At 53.7% G+C, this 21921-nt stretch overlaps 7 protein-coding genes across 7 annotated transcripts; 4 read left to right on the top strand and 3 right to left on the bottom strand.

The window, feature by feature from the left end:
- Window positions 1-127: 127 nt before the first annotated feature.
- Window positions 128-1983, bottom strand: DACRYDRAFT_100514 (uncharacterized protein; the record flags this gene model as incomplete). The annotated part of the gene is made up of 2 exons (XM_040767463.1): window positions 128-1459; window positions 1524-1983. The coding sequence occupies 2 exons, from the start codon at window positions 1981-1983 to the stop codon at window positions 387-389; spliced, it is 1533 nt and encodes a 510-aa protein (XP_040627804.1). The 3' UTR covers window positions 128-386.
- Window positions 1984-2813: 830 nt separating this feature from the next.
- On the top strand, window positions 2814-4740 carry DACRYDRAFT_22761 (AAA-domain-containing protein). The gene is made up of 6 exons (XM_040772942.1): window positions 2814-2904; window positions 2966-3077; window positions 3162-3333; window positions 3391-3714; window positions 3767-4129; window positions 4182-4740. The coding sequence occupies exons 1-6, from the start codon at window positions 2878-2880 to the stop codon at window positions 4510-4512; spliced, it is 1329 nt and encodes a 442-aa protein (XP_040627803.1). The 5' UTR covers window positions 2814-2877; the 3' UTR covers window positions 4513-4740.
- Window positions 4741-6087: 1347 nt separating this feature from the next.
- Window positions 6088-9814, top strand: DACRYDRAFT_89364 (uncharacterized protein; the record flags this gene model as incomplete). Its single annotated transcript, XM_040776910.1, has 4 exons — window positions 6088-6279; window positions 6335-6911; window positions 6970-9560; window positions 9641-9814. The coding sequence occupies 4 exons, from the start codon at window positions 6088-6090 to the stop codon at window positions 9812-9814; spliced, it is 3534 nt and encodes a 1177-aa protein (XP_040627802.1).
- Window positions 9815-13209: 3395 nt separating this feature from the next.
- On the top strand, window positions 13210-13565 carry DACRYDRAFT_22759 (uncharacterized protein). Its single transcript, XM_040772941.1, has one exon. It carries the CDS (start codon window positions 13367-13369, stop codon window positions 13526-13528), a length of 162 nt encoding a protein of 53 aa, XP_040627801.1. The 5' UTR covers window positions 13210-13366; the 3' UTR covers window positions 13529-13565.
- A 455-nt stretch (window positions 13566-14020) lies between these two features.
- Window positions 14021-15084, bottom strand: DACRYDRAFT_22758 (NADP-binding protein). Its single transcript, XM_040772940.1, has 4 exons — window positions 15001-15084; window positions 14740-14945; window positions 14528-14684; window positions 14021-14471 (listed from the first exon to the last, which is right to left on the bottom strand). The coding sequence occupies exons 1-4, from the start codon at window positions 15078-15080 to the stop codon at window positions 14048-14050; spliced, it is 867 nt and encodes a 288-aa protein (XP_040627800.1). The 5' UTR covers window positions 15081-15084; the 3' UTR covers window positions 14021-14047.
- Window positions 15085-15830: 746 nt separating this feature from the next.
- On the bottom strand, window positions 15831-16961 carry DACRYDRAFT_108257 (uncharacterized protein; the record flags this gene model as incomplete). The annotated part of the gene is made up of 4 exons (XM_040768617.1): window positions 15831-16046; window positions 16117-16392; window positions 16442-16705; window positions 16761-16961. The coding sequence occupies 4 exons, from the start codon at window positions 16959-16961 to the stop codon at window positions 15831-15833; spliced, it is 957 nt and encodes a 318-aa protein (XP_040627799.1).
- A 272-nt stretch (window positions 16962-17233) lies between these two features.
- DACRYDRAFT_53694 (amidase signature enzyme) lies at window positions 17234-19290 on the top strand (the record flags this gene model as incomplete). The annotated part of the gene is made up of 5 exons (XM_040775191.1): window positions 17234-17488; window positions 17545-18097; window positions 18152-18656; window positions 18706-18848; window positions 18926-19290. The coding sequence occupies 5 exons, from the start codon at window positions 17234-17236 to the stop codon at window positions 19288-19290; spliced, it is 1821 nt and encodes a 606-aa protein (XP_040627798.1).
- Between the last annotated feature and the right edge of the window lie 2631 nt (window positions 19291-21921).

The raw sequence follows: 21921 nt of genomic DNA, 5'->3' as shown, positions 1-21921 counted from the left end.
TGAGTCATCGCATGGTCGGGGTGGGCCGTGTCGAGTAGAAGTTGCGAGAAGGGCATGGCACGTGCTCGAGATTCGGCATGTTGGTTTAAAAACTTCATTAGGCTAGGATAGGTAACAAATGCAGGATATCGTACAGCTATGGGCGTGAGTGACTAATCGTACATTATAGAACACTGGAATATTCCAGACCTCCAAGGCTTATGCTTCCCATTCCTCTCCGCACATTCTACACCTCTTCGGCTGCCTTCTGTCGCGCTCCTGATGACGAGCGGAGATCCAGTAACTCGTGGAAAAGACTCGCAGTGTGGTGACTCGAAGGCATACGTTCTGATTCCATTACTGTGGGGTGTTCCTTTCAGACAGTTTTGCATGCTACCAAGCCGATGTCAAGTCTTGCTCTCGAGCGAAGATAAATCAATATCGTCCAGACTTCTTCCACTCTTAGCGCGCTTCTCTTCGGCGCTCGTTCGAGCAGTAGGATACCTTTCAACTATGTGTTCAAACCGACGTCGAATCGGTCGACCGTTCCTTCTCCCTTCTTCTTGTGCTAATTCATCATGCGTCGGAACTCGCGGACGCCTCTCCTTGTTCTCTTGCCTAACGACATGCTCCTTGAGTCTGGCCGAAAACTTCGGGATATGCACGCGCAATTTTCCCGAGCGCAATTGCATCGGCATGCTCGTAACGTCCCTCCCATACCTATGCGAGAGCAAATCGGATCCTTCATCGTCTTTCTGCCATTCTTTCTTCACAGTGTCGTCCTCCCTATCCGGCTTGTTCCACAGTCCTTCAGCGGCGCGCAACAGCAACGCTCGGCTCTTTTCTAGAGACGACTCGATTGGGCGCGGTTCTTGTTTCGAAGGCGGCTTCCAATACTCGAGATTGGATTCCAGGGATAGATGAGGTGGGAGGAGTCTCCCGTTTTCCTGCGAAAACATGGGTTCTGTTTCGGTCGACTGAGTGGGGTTCTTCATCCCGGCATGCAGGGGATCTGCTTCGGAGAACATGGAGGCCCGTGATTTGTCGTCTAGCGTGTGCCGCGGCTGGCTTGGGCCTGTGCTGTAGTCCGATGGGAGGACGCTGCTGTCCATGCCTCCTGAGTTGATCGAGGATGGTGCTGCTGCAGTATCTTGGAGCCCCAACTCCGAGCTGAACCGCCCAAGCAAGTCGTTCAGCTCAGGTCCAAGCTGCCCCTGCTTGCACAACTCTACCGCCGCCTCCTCCCTCTTCATCAGCTCTGCGGCCCACTCCTCAGACTCTTTTCTCGCAATTCCCATCTCTCTTTCCGCTTCGTGCATCTCCTTCCACTCTGATTGCAGATGGTCTGCCGCTTCCCACTCGGCGTTGAACGTCTCGCCAGAAGTCTTGATATGCTCCAATGCACGGCGGAGGTGTAGCATCATGCCTGGCCAGGGATGACGGTAGCACGGGAGCTGCGCGTAGATGATGTAGTGCCAATCTGCGGGAATGAAGTCGCCCTGCATGAGAACTAGCTCAAGGAACAGTCCGATGTACGTGCGTACCAGAAAGCATCCACCTTCCAACCCCAGCCTCCGCTTCATTGAAAACCAGCGTGTCGTCAGCATCGACGCCCATCCCGCGCTCGAGGATGTACCGAACCCCTTGCCGGATCTTCTTGGCTACCTGCTGACGGATTGCCCCGGACTTGTTGACTCGTTTTTTCGATAGGATGATTTGAAGAGAGAGACGAGAGCGGATTGAGAGGCGGTGGGATGCATACGTCGCCTTGGGACGTTGTACGGGCGAGTTGGCGATTGAATGAGGATGTGGTGGTTGGGGATACGACTCCTCTCGACTCTTCATCTCCCTCGCGTCCTGCATCTTCTTATCCCCCACCCACTCTTTCCATTTCTTCCTGCTCCCGGCACCCGTCAACCCCCATTCTCTTCTATCGTTCCGGTCCTGCACCAGACCCGGTTTCTTCTCGCGCAGAAGTAGCGTCTTAGGCCAAGCCTTCACCATAAATAGATTGCAGGTATAAACAGGGGCTACTCTGAGTGCCCATATAGGCACTTGAGGCTTGTGATCTGGTCCATGTAGGTGTGGGCGGAGGCGCAGAGGGCGTTCTGGGGAGAGCTCGGGGATGGCAGGTACGCGAGAGGAAGGGTGTGGAGGGAAAAGGAGGAGATGCTCGCTGAGGTCTGCGTGGGCTTCAATCTGCTCAACGTATCAGCGTAAACAATATGCTGCGTTCACTTAGGAGAGGGAGGAGACGGACCGTAATGGATTGCCCAACTGTAGGCAGTTGTGCCAGTTCGGGCAAAGGAGGATTCCTTTTTGCCTTCTCCCCTCCTGCATCCGCTGACGGACCCGTATACTTCGCCTTGCGCTGGCCGGAGAATATCATAACATGTCTCCTTGAAGCGTTATGAAAAAAGCGGCAATTGACAGGATGGAGGATGACTGGATAAGAGGAGTCAGTGGGTCGTGTGACCAACTTTGGGCAGAGGACATGCCGTGAGTAGGTAATAGTCTCCCGGATACGCCGGGCAGCATAGCTCTTCCTAGGCATCGAACAAAGCCAAGATAGAGCTGTCGACCAAGAATGAAGCAAGAGTTAATTATTCCAAGTAACAAATTCTAGTAAAGCATTTGAGCAATTAATATCTTTCCAACTTGTTAGTAGGGTCAAATAATGAAATTTCATTTCATGTACCTAATCGCCGATGCTCGGCTCCGACACCCTGTGCCGGGTCCGCTTCCGCTGAGTGGTCACACCAGACGGTGGAACGCAGTCGACGTTGCCCTCGACTCATCGTTTGACTGCGCAGCGCCTAAGATCCAGATAGGAGCATCTTACACGGTCACGGCTGTCGGCACTGAGTACGGTGACCGCGGCGTTAGAGGTTAGGAAGCATGGGAGCAAACAGCAACTTTCTTGATGTACGTCTTCATCACCTCTACACTCTTCGTCAGCACAATGTCTAATAACGAATCCCTGCAGAAAGCGATCGATCTTGTACAGAAGGCTATCGACGAAGATGTCGCGCAGAATTATGCCGAGGCCTATAAACTATACCAGAACGCGTTGGATTACTTCATGATGGCGCTGAAGTGTACGTGTACCCTCCCTATCATTCTGCCTGCGTTTGCTGTATCGCAGCCTTGACTCAGACGCTGCTGCTGACGCGTAGGTGTAGATGAGAAGAACGACAAGCTCAAAGAGCTCATCAAGAACAAGCTGAAAGAGTACCTCGACCGAGCAGAGCGACTAAAGGAGCACCTCGCCCAAGCGCAGGAAAAGCGTCAGCGCAGCGCTATGGGTGCGGATGGGAAGTCCACGGGTGGTGGTGGTGGAGCGGGGAAGAACAAGTGCGTGATTTGTACATCTGGGCGAAGTGCAGACGTTGATTCATCTTGCTACTATAGAGACGACGATGACGATCCGGACACGAAGAAGCTGCGTGCCGGTCTATCGGGCGCTATTCTTACCGAAACACCCAACGTGCGATGGGATGATGTTGCTGGTCTCGAAGCTGCGAAGGAGGCGCTCAAGGAGGCGGTTATCTTGCCGATCAAGTTCCCGCACTTGTTTACTGGCAAGCGCACGCCCTGGCGCGGAATCCTGTTGTATGGTCCACCAGGGACGGGAAAGAGTTTCCTGGCGAAGGCGGTGGCTACCGAGGCGAAGAGCACCTTCTTTAGTGTTAGTAGCTCAGATTTGGTCAGCAAGTGGATGGGCGAGAGTGAGAGGTGCGTTTTGCTAACAGTGCGGACGACAGCACTGATTATTCCACGCCTATAGATTGGTCAAACAACTCTTCACGATGGCGCGTGAATCGAAACCGTCAATTATCTTCATCGACGAGGTCGACTCGCTCTGCGGCACGCGTGGAGAGGGCGAGTCGGAGGCCTCGCGCCGTATCAAGACCGAATTCCTCGTCCAAATGGACGGTGTGGGGAAAGACGGTGGTGGGGTGCTCGTCCTGGGTGCGACCAACATCCCCTGGATGCTGGATCCGGCAATCAAGCGTAGGTTCGAGAGGAGAATATACATCCCCCTGCCAGGGCCTGAGGCGAGGCGGCGGATGTTTGAGCTCAATATTGGCACGACGCCGAATGTGCTGGTGAAGGACGATTACAGAACGCTCGCGGAGAAGACTACTGGGTGCTTTCTTTATCCACTGCCTTCTGGTGCGAATACTGATGTGATTTGACAGGTACTCTGGCTCCGATATCGCCATCGTCGTACGCGACGCACTGATGGAACCTGTGCGGAAAGTCCTTTCCGCAACCCATTTCAAGTCTGTCCAAGTGCCTAATCCGTCTCCCCCTCCGAGCGAAATCGCAAAATGGACACCCTGTTCGCCCGGAGACCCAGACGCAGTCGAGAAAAGCTGGGGCGATGTGGAAGCCGACGAGCTGCTCGAACCCGTTCTAGGCTTGAACGACTTTGTACGGGCAGTGCAAGCGGTGCGTCCCACGGTGACGGACGAAGATGTGAGGCGACAGATGGAATGGACGAACGAGAGCGGTGAGTCGGCTATGTGAGATTGTTCCCGGGCTTGCAGGGCTGATAAGGCCCGGGGACGGGATCAAGGGCTGGATGGCGCCTGATTGCAGCAGAGGCGTTCCAGCCAGGTTTTTCCCATGCATGGGGGAGTGAACGAGGGCGAGAGATTTATTGGCAGAGAGTGGACTGAGGGCGCGGGGCATGTACTGTACACCCTGTTTGGGCACTGTACGACTAGCAGGAACATTCATACTTATTGTTCGGAACTGACAGGATTGATGAATCAGACAACCTTGATCTTTCGTTGATTCGGTGGTCCCTGGCCAGATCTACCAACGATGCCACAAGTTTTGTACATTTGCGGTGGTACTCCTTATGAAATGATTACCTGTTCGGCCCTCGTTGATTGTTTGTCTCTGCTTGTTGGCTGGAATGGAGTTAATTCCTCCGATGACCCCAATTCGAAAGTAAAGTCGCCAGAATGGCCCTCAGGGCTCAAATTTCCTTCAATGACTTAGGGAGGGCCTGAAACTGAATAAAAAGGGTTCTTGGGAAAATATAAAAGTTAGGGGTCCGGCTAAAGCTCAAGATGACATTGGACGCCTTCCCGTAGCTTCCAGATACTAGATTACCATTTCCTAAACCGGGCCGGTTGCTTCCGGCGCTTCTCAGAAGCATGTTTGAAACTCCGATAGCTTTCTACTTTCCTTTCCAGATACGACATCTGGGGGGGGCCTTTTCAGATTGCGCGCGCCCTACCAAAACGCTCACGGATGTTTACTGGACTCTGACGCTGCGTCGAAATCATATCCTTACATCACGTTCATCATCCTACTCTACTTAATCCGCTTCCCAAGCGCCCTGGGGATGTTGACAAGGGCTTCGAAAACCTTCTCCAGGCAGCGTACTGGGGGTCGTCTGCTGGCAGGGAGAAAGAAAGTCGAGTGGTGGCAAGCAAAGATGAGAAGGTCGAGAGTCGCACCCTCAGAGCGGGGTTAGAGCGGACACACGTGACGGACAGGCACACCCTCCCCAGATTTGGAAAGGCTTCTGGAACCATGTGTGCCAGTTACGGTTTCATCGGGGTTTTTCTAAATCAGCCTCCGCCTTGCCTAACTGCTTCCGGCTGACAAATTTATAGTAATCTACGTATCTGGAAGCTACGGGAAGGCGTCCATTCACCCAAATGCACATATATCAACCAAATTCAGAACTACAGAACTGGTGAAAAAAAAGCAACGAGCACACAGTGGATGAGAGTGTTATTTTCTCTCCTTCTTTCCCTATCATTGTGATGTTTTTGTCATATTTTATCAACCTGCTACTCGCAGGACCCCAAATTTGATATTTTGGCTTCAGAAGCGCAAATGTGTCCGGCCAAATATTCTCTGGCGACTTTGCCTCCGAATTGGGGTCATCAGAGGAATTAACTTGCTGGAATGTTATTGACTCGGAGTTCCGATCTCTGGTAATGTATTTCTTTTTCGTGCACGTGAGGCAATGGAACCAAAGCATAAGTCTGCCTCCGACGCCGTCTTGAACCATTGTCATCACTCCTCGTCTGCCACTCTTTTTTCTCCCTTCCCGACACCGTTGTGCGAACGCCGGTCGAAATGTCGTTCGAACTGCCCGACGACCCGACCGCTCCTATCGTCTTCGACGACGACGGTGGTGAGGAAGGACGTAGACGTCCGCGTGGACGACAAGTTCCGATGCAGGGATATGTGTACGAGAAATATGCTGTTGCTGTTCTCCCTTTCTGGGAGCAGGAACCACCTCTCGCACCGGAGACATCCCAGATCCAGGTGCGTCTACTTTGCATCGTTAATGGGGCGCGTGGACTGATGGACGCGCTTGTAGGGACCGACGGCGAGCGAGGTGCCACCGCCTCCGACGATCGCTAGTGTGATGGCTGCTGCCACAGATACTACTCCTACTGCCGCAGATGCTGAAAATACTGCTGAGGCGATGACCGATGATGTACAAGACGGCACTACAGCTGTAAAAAGAGGCAAGGGCCGTCCGCGTAAGTCCACCGCAGAGGTGGACGTCGATGTTCTTCCTCACCCCGTCTCCTCTGGTGGCAAACGCAACACCGCCACCGCCACCGATGGTCACTCAAAACGACATCAGCGAGGAAAACACTTGGTCTGTGATGATAACGACTCCCATCGTCCCACTTCCGACGAGGAGATACGCGAGATGTATGCACAAGACGAAGAAAACGAAGTCGATATCGAGTTGAAGCGTGCTGTGGAGAACTCTGACGAGGATATGGATGCAGCTCCCTCTCGCCCCAGTACTCAGCGGCGTGACCCATATGGGCGCGTTAACCGCCGAACTGACGGTGTCGCGCTCAGCACACATAAGCCTAAGCACCCTGGCTACCGGACGGAAAGCGAGGTTCGTACCTCGACATCCGCCCATCGCCACCGAGGTGCGTTACTAACTTTACTGCTTTCGAAAACAGGAACCTTTTTATGCAAATCCCACAGGTCCTGTACCCAGGGAAGCGTACACAGACGAGGAGGAAGAGGCAAATGCCGCTGCGGAGGCTGCCGCGGAGGCAGCGGCCGCCAAGGGTTTAAAGTCGTCCAAGAGAGGCGCGCATATGTCCTCTTCTGCCCGGGAGCCTCCCTCCCGAGGCCGCCGTGCCTCTACCAAGTCTTCCACTCTCCCTGTAAATGGCCGCGCCAGGCCGCGCAAAGTGCAACCAGAGACGAACAAAAAAGTCACCGGCAAGAGGGGACGTAACAGGCTCACCTCGGAGGAGAGCGGTGCTGACTCTGACGTGGAGGTAGAGCTGGTTACCCCTCCTGCTTCTTCCAGGAGAAAATCGAGGACTAAAGCGATAGTTGACGAGGACATGGATGATGAAGATCCGCTCCTCCTCCTGCCGACTCCCGTTAAAAAACGTGGCCATCCGCCAAAGCGGCCTCGCACTGAAGAACACGCCGAGAGCTCTCCACGCCAAAGTGGCAAAGGAAAGTCAAAGAAGTCAATGGAATCTATCGAGGAACCGGAAGCACCGATCAACATCTCTGTACTGCGGATGCGTGCTGCCCGCGCTGCACGACTTGCTGAAGAGGCTGCTGCCGCTGCTGCTGCGGAAGCAGCTGCCCTGGCGGCGTGGGAGGCGGAAGAGGAGGAGGAGGACGCGGAAGGAGAACCAGACCCTGCGTATATGGCCATCTCTTCGCAGTCACCCAAAATCACTCGCTCGCCACGGACTACTCGTGCTGCCCGCGGACGCCGCTCTCGTGCTGAGGAATCAGAGGAAGAGTACCGCGCTTCTAGCGATGAACAGAACACCGAAGAAGAAGAAGAGGAGGAGGAGGAAGAGGAGACCGGACCGAGGAAACGGAAGTCCAGGAAAAACGAAGTTGTGGATGAGGAGCCGGAAGAAAACACGACACGTCGCAGACGGTCAGGCAGGCTGAGCAGGCGTCCGAGCAGGTTTGCGGCCGGGGCTGAGGAAGAAGAACTAGATGAAGCCCAAGAAGAAGCGGAACAGCAGCCGTTGCGTCGCTCAACTCACAATGCTAGGAAGGACGATGTCGAAGAAGAAGTACGTCGCTCACCTCGGAAAAATCGGAGGGTCAGTTATGCCCGCATCGAGGATGAAGAGGACGAGGAGCCTGTGGAGGAGGTTCCCGTGCTTCGTCGTTCCACCCGCTCTACTCGCCAGAGTTATGTTGAGGTAGATGAAGACGACGAGGTCGAAATTGTCTCGTCGGCGCCTCCCATCCGCACCACACGTTCTACTCGTGCTTCTGCTGTCGAAGAACCAGAGATTGAGAATACACCCCCGCCACGCAGGTCGGCACGCGTCTCGATGGGCAAACCGGCGGTGGACGACAACTCGCCGCGCATTCCGCGTACTCGCAGCGCATCTAAGATGGAAGCACAGCAACATACTCCGAGATCCACTCACAGGCAGGCCAAGAAGGAGCAAGATAAGGTTTACGAAACCGAGGAACATTCTCCACTTCGGCGAGTCACTCGCTCTGGTGCTTCAGCGCCTCAACCTGCTGAGTCCTATGAAATCGCTCCGCCCACCACACGTCGCACGCGTCACTCAAACGCTGCAGATACCGAAAAGGCCGCAAGCGCGCCTGAGCTACCTGAAGGCTTCAAGTTCCTCGACTCCATTTACATTGATGAGAAGCCTCTCCAATTGTCCACAGCCACCACGCAGTCAAAGCGGACTTCAACTTCTGCCGCGACCAAGCAGTCCCCAAGCAAGGCGAAGAGCAAACGACCTGTAAAGAGTGAGGCGCCTGTCAGCTCAAAGAAAACGAGCACGCCTCGCGTCACCCGAGGCAAGCAGGCTGCTGTTGAAGCAGCTGCTAAACGTGAAACTATCAAGCAACGAATGACTGAGCGCACCGGCCGTGGCAGGGAGACAATGACGGAAGATGAGGCTAGTGGGAAAGCGGGGAAAGCGGGGAAAGCGGAGAAAGCGAAGGATGCAACACCCAAGTGCCCATCGAGCAAGGCAACTCAAGCTAAGACGCCGGCGTCTAGCGCGAAAAGTGCGAAAAGTCCAAAGTCCAAGACGAAGGACGCACCCTTTGCTAGAAAATCTGCTGAAAAGGCTAAGATTGGTGGGAAGAAGTTGACCGGCAAACCCACCACACCTCGGAAGAAACGTGCCACGGCTCAGGAGGCGGTGACAAGAAAGACCGCTGCTTCCCAACATCGTACGCGCCCCAAAACCGCCTCATCCCCTGCCGAATTGCATGAGCCCGCTACGAACATGTCTTCCACAATGGTGCAGCCTGTGGTCAGTGATGATGATACCGAGTCTGAAGGAGAGGATGGCGTGATAGTCAATGATGATGGCACTGAGTCTGAGGAGGAGGTTCAGAGAGCCAGTGATGATGATGATATGTCTGAGGGGGAGGACGCCGTAAGAGCCAGTGGTGATGGTATTGCGTCTGAGGAGGAGGAGGTCATGAGAGTCTACAATGCTGATACTGAGAGGGAGGGAGTCACGTTAGTTAGTGATGACGATACGGAATCGGAGGGTGAGGGAGGGGATTTAGGTGAAAAGGATGTTATCGGAACGGACGTTATCTCAAAGGTGTGTGCCATTCCAAAATGACGTGTTTGGATTTGCCTCGGATATCTTTGAAATTGGGATGGCTATTGACATTGCTACAGAGTCAAGCTCAGCACTACCTTCCTGATTCTAACGACGAATTGACGTATGACGATACAACGCAACCCCCGATTGAGAAGGAAACATCTGATAGAGACGACATTGGCGACGACATTCAAAACGATGGTGCTGCACAGATACTCTCTCTTCTTACCCCAGCTACGGGATCTGATTGAGACTGCTAGGGGATGAGATTGGAGGGGATGCAGATGGCCTCCTGTGGGGACGGCTGCCGCGGTTGAAGAGACGATTCGTGAAGCAAACAGCAGTGCCTCTCCCCCTCCTCGTTACACATGGACGAAGCCAGGGCGAGCTTCTCTTGGACTTCGTCAAGCGCATTCGCATGAGCAGCCGGACGGGCGAGGAAGCGCGGTACAATGAGGAGGACAGTCTCATCGAACCCAACAAGCATCATGGCATTGACAGTGAAATTCCGGCAGAGGGCACGGTACAGTCGGACGGTACATATTTATCGGCGGTACGAGCCGAGTTTGGCGATGGAGGTGACACGGACACAGAGGGAGCAGCGGAGACGCATGCGAGGAAGACGCAGATTATATACGAAGGGCATACTCCCATGTACGAGATACTAGGAATTCCTTGCCTCCGGGTGCTACGCCGGAAACTCCGTGGTACAAGAAGGACAGAGCGCCTTCGCCAGCCCGTTGTGAAACTCCGCCATCTCCCCGAAGCGATGAGGAGCCCTTTTACAAGGTGTCAACGGAGAAGAGTGTCGGAAGCATCGCGACGGACACGAGCTGGGAAGCAGAGAACGAAACCGAGATCTCGAATATCAATCAAGACCACATCCCAAGGTCGCTCAACCGAGCTATCTTCGAAAGTCAAAAGGGTAGGTGTTTGATCTGCCCGAACAAATTCGAAGGTTCAGGGGAGTACGGATTCACGAGACTGGTCGGGCAGGAGTCCGAAGAATACACTCCGGTCTGTCTCCTACATTTCCAGTGGCGCATTATCTAACGTTTTTTCAGCTTATGTGGCTTGTGAGCATTGGTGTTGTTCCTCCGTCTTATGGTTGTGATTCTTGGGACAACTGCTTTGCTCGTACGGTTCATTCCGCAGCTTCTTCGATCATGGTGCGCTAACGTAGAAGCTCAGTTTGCGAAGGGCATGCAAATGCATTCCAGACCGGTGCATGGACAATTATACCTTGCCGCGAGAACCTGCGGAAGATGAGCGATTTTGAAACGCTCGACTTCACCATGCGCAAGTTCCAGGGTAGGCTAGGGCGCGATGTGCCTCCTCGCCGTATTCCCGAGGTGAGCTGGTTTCTGTTTTCTTCGCAAGACCATTCTAACCCATGAATCAGTTGTCAGGTAAATTTGAACTCGTGGTAATGCGGCATGAGGACATGGGAGCGCCTTACCCTGCCACCGACCTTCCTTATCGAATGCTTGACCCACATGATCCGAGACCTGAGACCCTCCCCGCCGACCAATTCGACCCATACCAATTCGAGCTGCCCCTCAACTCGTTCTACGCCTTCGCGTCTAGCATGAGCGTCATGAACGGCCCCTGCCCAGCGCCTCACGAACGCACGGAAAACCTCAAGAAACTCGTCGTAAAGATGCGCGCCATGTACAACTGGTGGATCGCCACACCCGAACAAAGTATTGATGGCGTCCCGCCGGCTGAGAAGGACAACGTTACTGTTGGCGGCGAATTTTCTGCCCATTCCTCTACGTCCAGATGTCTTAACCACCGATGCTGAAGAGCTCCACCGCGAGGAGGCTGACGATTCATTAATAGCAAGTGTCGCAACCTCTGCTGATGGTCTCGGTATTCAACTATCGGGATCATGAAGATTGTAAGCTGCTCTCGGAACGCATCATTGTACCTGCTGTTTCGCCTGTACCCATCCTTGTCAATGTCTTGCCCATATGTCCTCCTCCCTGTTATCTCTACCTACTTCTCTCCCATCCCCTAGCAGTCTCATCACACTTCTTTCTCTGTAACATCTCCCTTCTATTTCATTCCACAATTTCGATTCCGACTAGATGCCGAGTACTTGTTGTTGTCTGTCATCAATTTAACAGGGCTGTTTGCCCCTACCTCTGCCTCGATCTCCTCGATCTCGAGAGTGACGGGCTGCTGTGCTGCACATTCTAATTTCGAAGCTGGATTCGACGTTCGAACGACACTCCGAACGAGGTTCGAAAGGACTAACTATGGCAAGATAGTAGAGGGAAACGGACCCTATACACAGCTTTAGGTAATCATAGAAGGAGTGAAGTTGAGATAGTTAGTCCAAAGTCCGGATCGCCTCCGAACGTATAGAGGAAAACGGGAGACTGCTCCCACCTCATCTATCCCTGGAATCCAATCTCGAGCTGCCTTCGACACCAGAAGCGCGCCCAAGGGAGTCGTCTCTAGAAAAGAGCCGAGCGTTGGGCGGTTCAGTTTGGAGTTGGAACTCCAAGATACTGCAGCTGCAGGACGCATGGACAGCAGCGTCCTCCCATCGGACTACAGCACAGGCCCAAGCCAGCCGCAGCACACGCTAGGTGACAAAGCACGGGCCTCCATGATCTCCGAAGCACAGACTCGTTTTGAGCATATCTCCGTCAATTCTTCTCCAAATAGGATGATACCAGATTTTTTTTGGAGCTTAGACAAACCTCTAGGCCCTTGGCAGCGAGATCCCCTGCATCCCGGGATGAAGAACCCCACCGTTCAAGACCGAACGGTCAGCGCGATCCCGCCCGAGTCGACCGAAACAGAACCCATGTTTTCACAGGAAAACGGGAGACTCCTCCCACCTTATCTATCCCTGGAATCCAATCTCGAGTATTGGAAGCCGCTTTCGAAACAAGAACCCCCCAGGTTGGAGTCGTCTCTAGAAAAGAGCCGAGCGTTGCTGTTGCGCGCTGCCGAAGGACTGTGGAACAAGCCGGACAGGGAGGACGACACTGTGAAGTAAGAATGGCAGAAAGACGATGAAGGACCCGATTTGCTCTCGCATAGGTATGGGAGGGACGTTACGACTATGCCGATACAACTGCGCGTGCATGTCCCGAAGATTTCGGCTCGGGTCAAGGAGCATGTCGTTAGGCAAGAGAACTAGAGGCGCCCGCGAGTTCCGACGCATGATGAACCAGCACAAGAAGGGAGAAGGAACGGTCGACCGATCCGACGTCGGTTGGAACCCATGGTTGAAACGTATCCTACTGCTCGAACGAGCGCCGAAGAGGAGCGCTCTAAGAGTGGAACGAGCCTGGATGATATTGATCTCTCTTTGCTCGAAAACAAGACTTGACATCGGCTTGCAAGGTAGTGTGCTGCACATTCTAATTTCGAAGCCGGATTCGACGTTCGAACAACACTCCGAACAAGGTTCGAAAGGACCATGGTAATCATAGACTTGGAATGGAGTTAGGACAGTTAGTCCGAAGTCCGAGTCGCCTCTGAACGTATATAGGGGGATTCGAGTACTTCGGAACAGGGACCTTTCCTTCCTTCCCTTAACTTTTACACTACGCCTTCGACTTGAGTCATTCCTTATCCTCCCCCATGTTGAACAATCCAAACTCGTTCAAGCCTTCGAATCGCGCTCCGAGTCTGTCACCCTCAGTCTTTCCGACTCGAACGGCCGAGATTCCGAAGTCCTCACTCCTGTCCGGATGCACTCGCGCCTTTTGGCATGTCTTGGAACGATTCCACGAAGCATCCTGTGCTACCGACGCTGGAGCAACAGCACGCGGCACATGTAGATGGATCTCACTCAAGGAGTCGGAGTCAAAACGGCAGACCTCACCTCAGGTCTCTGGATGATCCGCATGTTTCCCAGGTTGTTCCAAACCGAACTTTCGGATTCCGGGATCAGTGCCTGGAATGGTGGAATGGTTGCAAATTCTCTATTCGCGGTTTTGTAGAGTTTTGGGACCTTTCACTCCTATATCGTTATATCGTCATGAATGGAGTACATGTAGTCAAATGAGGGATCTTGTCCTGAAATATTAATATGAAAGTTGACATTGGCCTGCATATTGCCTGGTACATGGGGCCATGGGTGCAACGGTATATAGCAGTGGGCGGATGGGAGACTGACGTCAGCCTCGATAGCTATCTCTTCGGAACGGACTTCGAGTACTATCACCGCACCGCTTCACTTGCGACTAACCTCTGCTTGAGTCCACCGCTACTATCTACTCCCCCTCTAGCGGACTTGCTCCTGACGCCTCATAGGGAGGTATAGAGTACACTGCTTCTGCTGGTTAAGGATGCTTCGGACGTCCCTGAGTTCTCCCAAAGGGGTTAAAGAACTATTGATTCGCGGAATAGGCCGAACTCATTCAATTGGCCATCTGGAACATATGTAGACATCAAACGTAAGTGGAATACAAATACTCTGACCACTCCCCTCCTTCGTCCCCTCCTTCCCCTTCTCTCACTTAACCTCTCTTCCCCTGAAGCCACCAAATAAATGCTAACTGCCACGCTCTAGGCCACATCCCCACAAACCAATACGCCCAACACATTCCCCCTTCCACGACCCTCCTTCCCAACTTCTTCTTCCCCCTCCACCCTCGGATCATCCTCTCCACCGAGCGCTGCGCAAAAAGCTGCGTGTCCATCGCCACCCCCTCACTTTGAGAAACGACCATCCGCTCCCTAACTGCCTTCTCCCATGGGGAGTAGAGGGAACCCGGGGGCAGCCCGGGCCAGCGAGATGATTCGTTTAGCGAGAGGTTGGAGCGTACTGCACCGGGGATTAGAAGCTGGAGGTGTACGTTGAAGGGGGCGCATTCGAGTGCTAGGGTTTCGCCGTAATTCAGCAGGGCGGACTTGCCAGCGGAGTAGATCCCGTGCCATGGTCTGTCCGGGTGCGGGTGAGTAGGGAGAGGGGTGACTGCGGGGGGGGGAGGGCGTACCCGGGAGTGAGAGCAGTCACACTGCTCACGAGGACGAACAGCCCGTAGTGCCGGTTGAGCATCCCTGGAATACAGGCCCTGGCAAGGCGGTGCGTGCCGAATACGTTTGTGTCGAAACTTCTTTTGAGCTCGGGGATGTCTGCGTCTAGGATGGGACCTTGCGTATGTGTTCAGTCTAGGCGTGTGAGGGGAGAGGGGAGGGGAAGACGTACCTATACTCATCCCACCCGCATTACTAACGACCACGTCCACCCTCCCTTCTTCTTCCAAAACCCGCCCTATGGCAGCCTGCACGCTCTCGTCACTCGTCACGTCCAGCTCGAGACACTTGATATTCCCCCTAGGGAAGGGAGTCATGGAGCCCAGGGAACGGGATGTGGCGTATACGACTGAGGCGTGGGGGGCGAAGGACTCGCATCTGTATGTGGTGAGTGTGAGTGAGTGGGAGAAGGGAGGGAGGGAGGGGGACGGACAGTGAGTACCCTATACCGCCTTTTGTGCATCCTGTAATGAGCACTACGGGCTTCAAGTTGTCGGGGTTGTTGTTGTTCATACTGCGAGTGTGGGAGGTAGAGGGAGGGGCGACAACAAGTGTGCTCTGTGCTTGTGCCCTTGCGCGCCTCGGAGGCAATTTGCCTAATAATACTCAGGTAGAGAAACGAACAGCTGGAATGAACGCTGTCAAGGTTATACTAGTAGAAGGTCCATCTTCTGATCTTTTGTCAGAGTGATTATCAGCACGTGCGAATTCTGACAATGACGATCCTTTTTTCATCCTCGACGGTGCCTACTCGTATACGGCTCCACTCCAACTTGGTAAAGACCTAGAGATGTCTTCCCTGCTGATCTCGTGATCCCTCCGACGTCCTTCGTACGTAATCCAGGGATCAAGGGTCGTACCCTTCTAGTCGGACCGGCACTCGGTCGTTTGCTCGGTACCATCTAGAACTTGCCGATCTTGCCGATCTCTAGATCGACTCACGATTAGCTTGAATAGGCCAACTCTGCCAGAAGCTCGCCGCTGATCGGCAGCACCAGGCACTCACACACGACCGCAGAAGTCGACATCCCCCAGGCCACCAATGTAGTCCATCACCCTCTTTCCACACTCATTTGCTCGGATGTGCGGTGTGCCAGAGCAAACTTGCTTCCAAAGACGATGAGGAAACTTTTCATTCCCATTCCGTTCCTGCAAAGCTGCAACAGGTGCCGGTGCTTGTTTCCAGGCTGTATACTGGCGTCGAAGATGTCTTTCTGAAATCTTGGTATTGCCAACAAGCAATAGATCGTAAAAATCTCATTCTCAATTGTCCACATGACCAGCACTAGTCTGAGGCACAGCCGTCGCCGTCCTTCCCTCTGCGAGCACACCCTCAGCTTTACCTGCAAGTTTCTCCTCATCACAAGCCCACAGAGCCGCCCCGACATCCGTCGTGAACGTAAAAAACAAGCTCATGAGCGGGATCATATTTAGCACGATAGCTGCTGCGCCAAAACTGTCCTCGGGAACGATGTTAGCCTTTACTCGGTGAGGGAGGGGGGGGGGGGGGGGGGGCAGACCTGGAATACGCGCCTCTCCTTCTGTGCACCCATTCTTCCTTTTCCCGCTTGTCTAGCCTTTTGAGGACAAAATACCGTTCATGCCAGCCCGGACCCGTGCGCACTCCGTTGTACAATACGAAGAACACGGTGCCGACGAGCGGGATAAGGTTCAGGGGAAGGGAGAGGATGTAGGTGAGGATCGCTCGGGGTGAGAAGCGTGCGAGGGGCTTGGTCAGTACTGCGCCTAGGCGTCTTCCTGTGTGAGACTTTTTGAGCTCTCTGCCATGGGAGAGGAGGATGAGGAGGGAGTGATCCAGTAGTACCTGTGAGTTGATGAGTCGAGTAATCAGGCGCCTTAGGAACGGAACGTACTTGGTCAAACACCCGTTCTAAAGCTTGTTGGAGAAAGAGACTCCGGGCAAGGGCGTTCACTGCTGTTCCCGACAAGCTCAGCAGGACAGTTGCGGCGGAAAGGAATCCTATTGGCCCGTTGAACACTGCCAGAAGGCCGGCGAGCGGGAGGTAAAATGCGCCGAATATGGAGACAGTTAGGATGAGAGAAACAAATAGCGAGAGAGCGATGGTTGGGATAAGAGGGCGGAGGAGGCTGGGATGTCCTATGAGGTAGAGGATGCCCTGAGGCGCACGGATGGGTCAGAGGGAGAAACAAGAGAGCCTGGGGAGAACGGACTTTGACAGGGTACAACCAGGCTTTGCTCGTTACGCCTTGTTGTGCTATTTCGCTCACTCGGGAGAGGCTGAGCTGGGCTTGGGCGGCAGATGCAGATGCAGCATGTGCTTGGGGTTGGGGTTGGTTGGACGTCGTTCCTGGTGTTGGAGGAGGATGGGAACGACGGCGTGTATGGACATCAGTAGGCGATGACTGTGACATTGTCGTCGTACACGAGAGAGATGCAAGCTCCGTCACGGTGCAAGGGATCCTATCCAGTTGACGTGTTCAAGACGCGTGTATGCTTATTCGGGCACGAGACACGTTACGTCCCGAATGCGGGGGAATGACGTAGGTCCGGAGCCGAAATATCCCCTCGGAGTCGGAGTGACTACACCGGAGCCGGGCACATATGGTTGAACGACCAGGTTGGATCCCGATGCGATGGTGTACGTTGTTAACCTCTGGCGACCAGTACTGAGGGACCGCTCGAGATGTCCAGTATTTCAGAAAAGCTATGGGAGCTGGAGGAGAACACTACTATCCATCTGAAGAGGAGGCGGGCTTTCCTCGCCCGTGCCAACCTAAGACGTCGACTACTAACCTGCTTGACTCTCCTCGCACTTACGCTCCTCCTCGGGCTTGAGATATTCACTCCTCCCCATCTCCCGGACCTGCTAGACGTCTCCCTCTCCGAGCTCCAGGCTGGTCTCCAAAACGGGTATTTCACAAGCCAAGACCTAGTTTCCGTCCGTCCGCCTCTCCTTCCCCGCTCTCGTCTTACTCCTTACTCTGTAGTCCACAGGCCTACCTAGCCCGAATCGAGGAAGTGAACTTCCGTGGGCCCTCGTTGCACGCGGTGATCGAGATGAACCCTTGGGCACTCACTCAAGCCTCGGCTCTGGACTGGGAACGCGCCCTCTCCGGACCCCGCTCGAAGCTGCACGGGATCCCCATAATCGTCAAGGACAACATCGCTACCCTTTCCCAGGAGGAGATGAACACCACTGCGGGGTCCTGGGCGCTCCTGGGATCTAAAGTACCCGGCGACGCTGGAGTAGTAGACAAGCTGCGCAAAGCGGGGGCGATCATCCTTGGGAAATCGAACCTCTCCGAGTTCTCCCACGCGAGGGGAAACCTAGCTAGCGGCTGGTCTGGAAGAGGAGGACAGTGTACATCTCCCTACTACCCTATGGCGGACCCTTGCGGCTCTAGCGCCGGGTCAGGGGTGGTGAGTGCTCTCGGGCTCGCGGCTGCAAGTTTGGGAACAGAAACGGACGGGAGCATCGTCTGCCCTAGTCAGAAGAACAATCTGGTGGGTGTGAAGCCTACGGTTGGGCTGACCAGTCGCTGGGGAGGTGAGTGACCGGTTCCGGTTTCTAATCCAGGAAGTGCGCTCATGGGAGGTTCAGTCATCCCTATCTCGGAACATCAGGATACTGTAGGGCCGATGACCCGCTGGGTCTCGGACGCGGCTCTGATACTGGGTATCATAGCCGGCCCTGATGGGAGGGACAACTACACGCTCTCCGCTCCTCCCGTTCCGGATTACAGGAAGGCGCTCGACCCTGGTGCGCTGAGAGGAGCAAGGCTGGGCGTGCCGAGGAAGATGTTCCTCGAGCTGGAGTATACGGACGTCGACCCCTATGTGCACGTCGTGTTCGAGCAGGCTATACACGTGCTCCGACAGCTGGGAGCAGTGATCGTCGACCCTGCTGACCTACCCAGCGCGTACGAGATCGCCAACAGTACTAGAGAGCAACTCGTAGGCCTTACGGATATGAAGGTGGACTTGAACAAGTATCTTGATACTTTGGCCGAGGTGCCTACGGGCGTGAGGACGCTGGAGGACATCATCAGGTGGAACGACGACCATCCGGAACTGGAAAAGCCTGAGAATTACACGGATCAACAAGGGTGAGTTAACTTCTATTCTTAGTCAAAGGGAGGAGCTGAGAGAGCGCAGTTTGGTCGCTGCCCAGGCTACGAAGGGGTATGATGCTGTTTATTATCGAGTACTGGAGGAAGACTACAGGATGGGCCGAGAGGAGGGTATTGACTACGCGCTGAAGACATTCGAGCTGGACGCGTTGATCCTCCCCAGCACAGGTCCGTCCTCCCCCTTTCCTGCCAGGTCAACAGTTAACATCGATGCGCAGGCCGGACCACCCAGCCCGCAGCAATAGCAGGCTACCCGATAATAACCGTCCCCCTCGGGTTCTACCCGCAAAACACGACGATCAAGTCCTCCGGTCCTGTGACCGTCTACCCCGCACCTGGAGTCCCCTTTGGCCTCAGCTTTCTAGGCACGGCATGGAGCGAATATGACCTGATGGGGTATGCATACGCCTATGAGCAGAAGACGAGGACCCGGTCGGCGGGAAAACCGTATGTGGTGCCAAGGGCTCAGCTGGGGGATTTTGTGTGCTCTGCAAGGGGGAGAGGGCGGCGCGTGCTGCTGGGTATCGCCACATCCTTGTTTTGGCCAGCTCGCTGGTGTGCTGCACATTCTAATTTCGAAGTCGGATTCGATACTCGAACGACACCTTGAACGAGGTTTGAAGGGGGACCATAGTAAGAGAGCGGAGAAACGGCGAGGTCCGAAACGCCTCCGAAACGTATATAGGAAGGATTCGAGCACTTCGGAATATAACTCTCCCTTAACCCCTATACTACACCTTTTAACTTAGAGTCGTCCCCTGTACTCTACAACTCCCAATGAGGCGTCAGGGGTAAGTCCGCTGGAGGGGGAGTCGACAGGAGTTCTGAAATGAAGTAGATAGTAGTCCGTGGATGTATTTCTCGCAATGATCGAAATCCGTTCCGAAGGGGAGGCTAGTCCGAAAAGGGGTTGGAGGGTTCGGTCTTAGTTCCGAATCTCCGGAGGTGCGATCCTAAATCCCCACAGGGGCGCGAGCGTTGGGAGAGGCCGTCCGAGTCGAATGGCTGCACAGGACGCGAGCCTCGGAGTGCCATTCGAAGGTCCGAACGAGAGTTCGGAGAGCGAGAGAGAGTAAAGATTGGCTGGTTTTAAGGGTGTAGTGTAAGGTGTAAGGTAAAGATAAGAGAAGTCCCTATTCCGATCAAATCCTGCATTCCGACCCTGACCCGTGGGTAGAGCTGGCAAGACTATGACAACAAGGTTGAAGAGGTCAACACGTTCATTTCTGAAAAGAGCATGCTGACAGTTGGCAACCAGACACTGCGTGACCTTGTCACCAGGTGGACATGGCACAATTGAGGAGTATGGTTGTAGAGGGAAACACGAACATTGCCACTGTGAAGGCCAAAAATGACCTCCTGAGAGCAGACATTGCCAATGCAGTACATTTTTGTATGCCCACATACTCACTGCTGCCAAACCTCACTGACTCAACCACAGGATCACAGAAAGCTCAACATCATCCACCAGCATGAACTGCTAAATGTCCTCCGCCTCATGCTCATCAACCTCATTTGTCCCAATCAGATCAGCAAGGACTGGGACAACTTTGCCAGGGTTATCCCTGCCAATGAAGTGGTCCTCAAACAGGCATACAAGACCCACTTTGCCTGGTGCAAGATCACCAGCCAACAGCTTGGCCCACTCTACCAAAGTGCCTTCAGGGAATGCATCTACCACTGATCTGACCCAAAAGGTGTCTGAAATATTGGTCCAATGGGTGGTGTGCAAGAACTCACTAGGGACAGAGGGGAGAGAGGGGGAAAGTTGGTAGGAACACAGGAGTCAGCCTGTAGCTGAGCTATTGAAACTCAGTATGCAATAATTGGAGCTTGGTGTCTGTCCAGTCAGGTCATGATAAGTCAAGTAAAATCTGGTAAGTCAAGTCAATGCTGCCTATCCAGTAAGGGGATAATCGGATCCATATAATGCTAACAGAAAAGGGGCAGAATAAGCTAGATACAGGAGTTTCTGGAAACTACTTATACTAGCTACTCTAAACTATACTCAATACTAATCTGGTCTCCAGATTCCTCTCCAAGGCAGGTGTTGGCATGCCAAATATCCATATGGGTTGATCCCATTGCGGAGGAAACCTGCAGTCATCATGCCAAATATCTGGGTGGTCCTGTTGCCTGGGGAGACCTTGTAGTCATCATGCCAAATATCCAGAGAGTTGAGACTTGTTGCTGGGGTGCATTGTCCTGCATAGTGAGGGTCTGTAGTGCTGTGCAACGGTCTCTAAGGGCCAAAAATGACCATGGGAATACCAGCCTGACACACCCCACCTCTGGTGGGGTTGTTCACCACAGAGGCAAAACTGCTGCCCACACATTCTCCTATGAAGAGTTTGAGGAGTCCATTCAGGACAAGGAGTTTAGTAAACTGGTGTACATAGATACCTGTGAATTGCTATGCTGGGGCCAGAACTCAACCTGCTATCCTCTGTGCAACAACCCACAATGCTCAACCACACACCAACCCCATCTGCCTCACCTCTTCCCTGACCAACCCCTGCATCCCACATCAAACTCCCTCATGCTCTCAGGCTGCCTGCCGATGCGGCATGTGCACTTGGCTTCCCCCTCACCTGCGGCCATGACCTGCCCTTGGCAATCCCTCCCCACACTCCCTACCCCTCCCATTGTCCCAATTTTCTGTTTCTCCTTGACTTTGTTTTCCACTCTATGCATGGAGTTAGGGAGTACTCAAAGGACACTGTCTAATGCTCACAATCTCACATCTTTGGGATTAAGGATGCACTTCACCTCGGCAAATTTTAGTCATCTTTGCATGGCCCTACATGACAAGTTTAGCAACTTTGAGTAATGCAGTCAATGTTATGGTGCTTACCATGATGAAGGAACTGGGCAATCTGAGGTGGATCAGCAAGTTTTCAGACTAACTATCCTAACTCCATCTATAATTACCTAAGGCTGTGTATAGGGTTGGTTCTTCCTCTTCTGTTGTCTTCTCATAGTGTAAGGGTCCATATACAACCGCATCCTTTCCTTTCTAGGTAGGATCGCCTCTGTGAGGCAATCATGATCATCCAATGGACTGACACATAGCAGGTGGCTGTAGGCCACCCTTCTCCTCATCCCTTTTGCTACATGCATGTATTACTACTAGTTAGTAATACATTTGTTCCATGTATGTATTGAGGGCATAAGGGCACCTGTTAGGGCAACACAGGCTGACTAAGTCTGCTCACCTAAGAGTGCCAAGAGTCTAAGCAGG

Source organism: Dacryopinax primogenitus (genome assembly GCF_000292625.1).
Source record: "Dacryopinax primogenitus strain DJM-731 SS1 chromosome Unknown DACRYscaffold_11, whole genome shotgun sequence".
In the NCBI taxonomy this organism is placed as follows: Eukaryota; Fungi; Basidiomycota; class Dacrymycetes; order Dacrymycetales; family Dacrymycetaceae; genus Dacryopinax; species Dacryopinax primogenitus.
Note: the sequence above shows the minus strand (reverse complement) of the source record. Positions and strands in the feature narration are given on the sequence as shown.

What these genes read in the sequence shown, in the direction of transcription:
- DACRYDRAFT_22761 (XM_040772942.1), top strand. Translation starts at nt 2,878, where the DNA reads ATGGGAGCAAACAGCAACTTTCTTGAT. An exon ending in CAAACAGCAACTTTCTTGAT is followed by an intron (nt 2,905 to 2,965) that starts GTACGTCTTCAT and finishes GAATCCCTGCAG; the next exon opens with AAAGCGATCGATCTTGTACA. An exon ending in GGTGGAGCGGGGAAGAACAA is followed by an intron (nt 3,334 to 3,390) that starts GTGCGTGATTTG and finishes TTGCTACTATAG; the next exon opens with AGACGACGATGACGATCCGG.
- DACRYDRAFT_22758 (XM_040772940.1), bottom strand. Translation starts at nt 15,080, where the DNA reads ATGAACAACAACAACCCCGACAACTTGAAGCCCGTAGTGCTCATTACA. An exon ending in GGCGGTATAGGGTACTCACT is followed by an intron (nt 14,946 to 15,000) that starts GTCCGTCCCCCT and finishes CACCACATACAG; the next exon opens with ATGCGAGTCCTTCGCCCCCC. An exon ending in GTGACTGCTCTCACTCCCGG is followed by an intron (nt 14,472 to 14,527) that starts GTACGCCCTCCC and finishes GCACCCGGACAG; the next exon opens with ACCATGGCACGGGATCTACT.
- DACRYDRAFT_22759 (XM_040772941.1), top strand. Translation starts at nt 13,367, where the DNA reads ATGGATCTCACTCAAGGAGTCGGAGTCAAAACGGCAGACCTCACCTCA.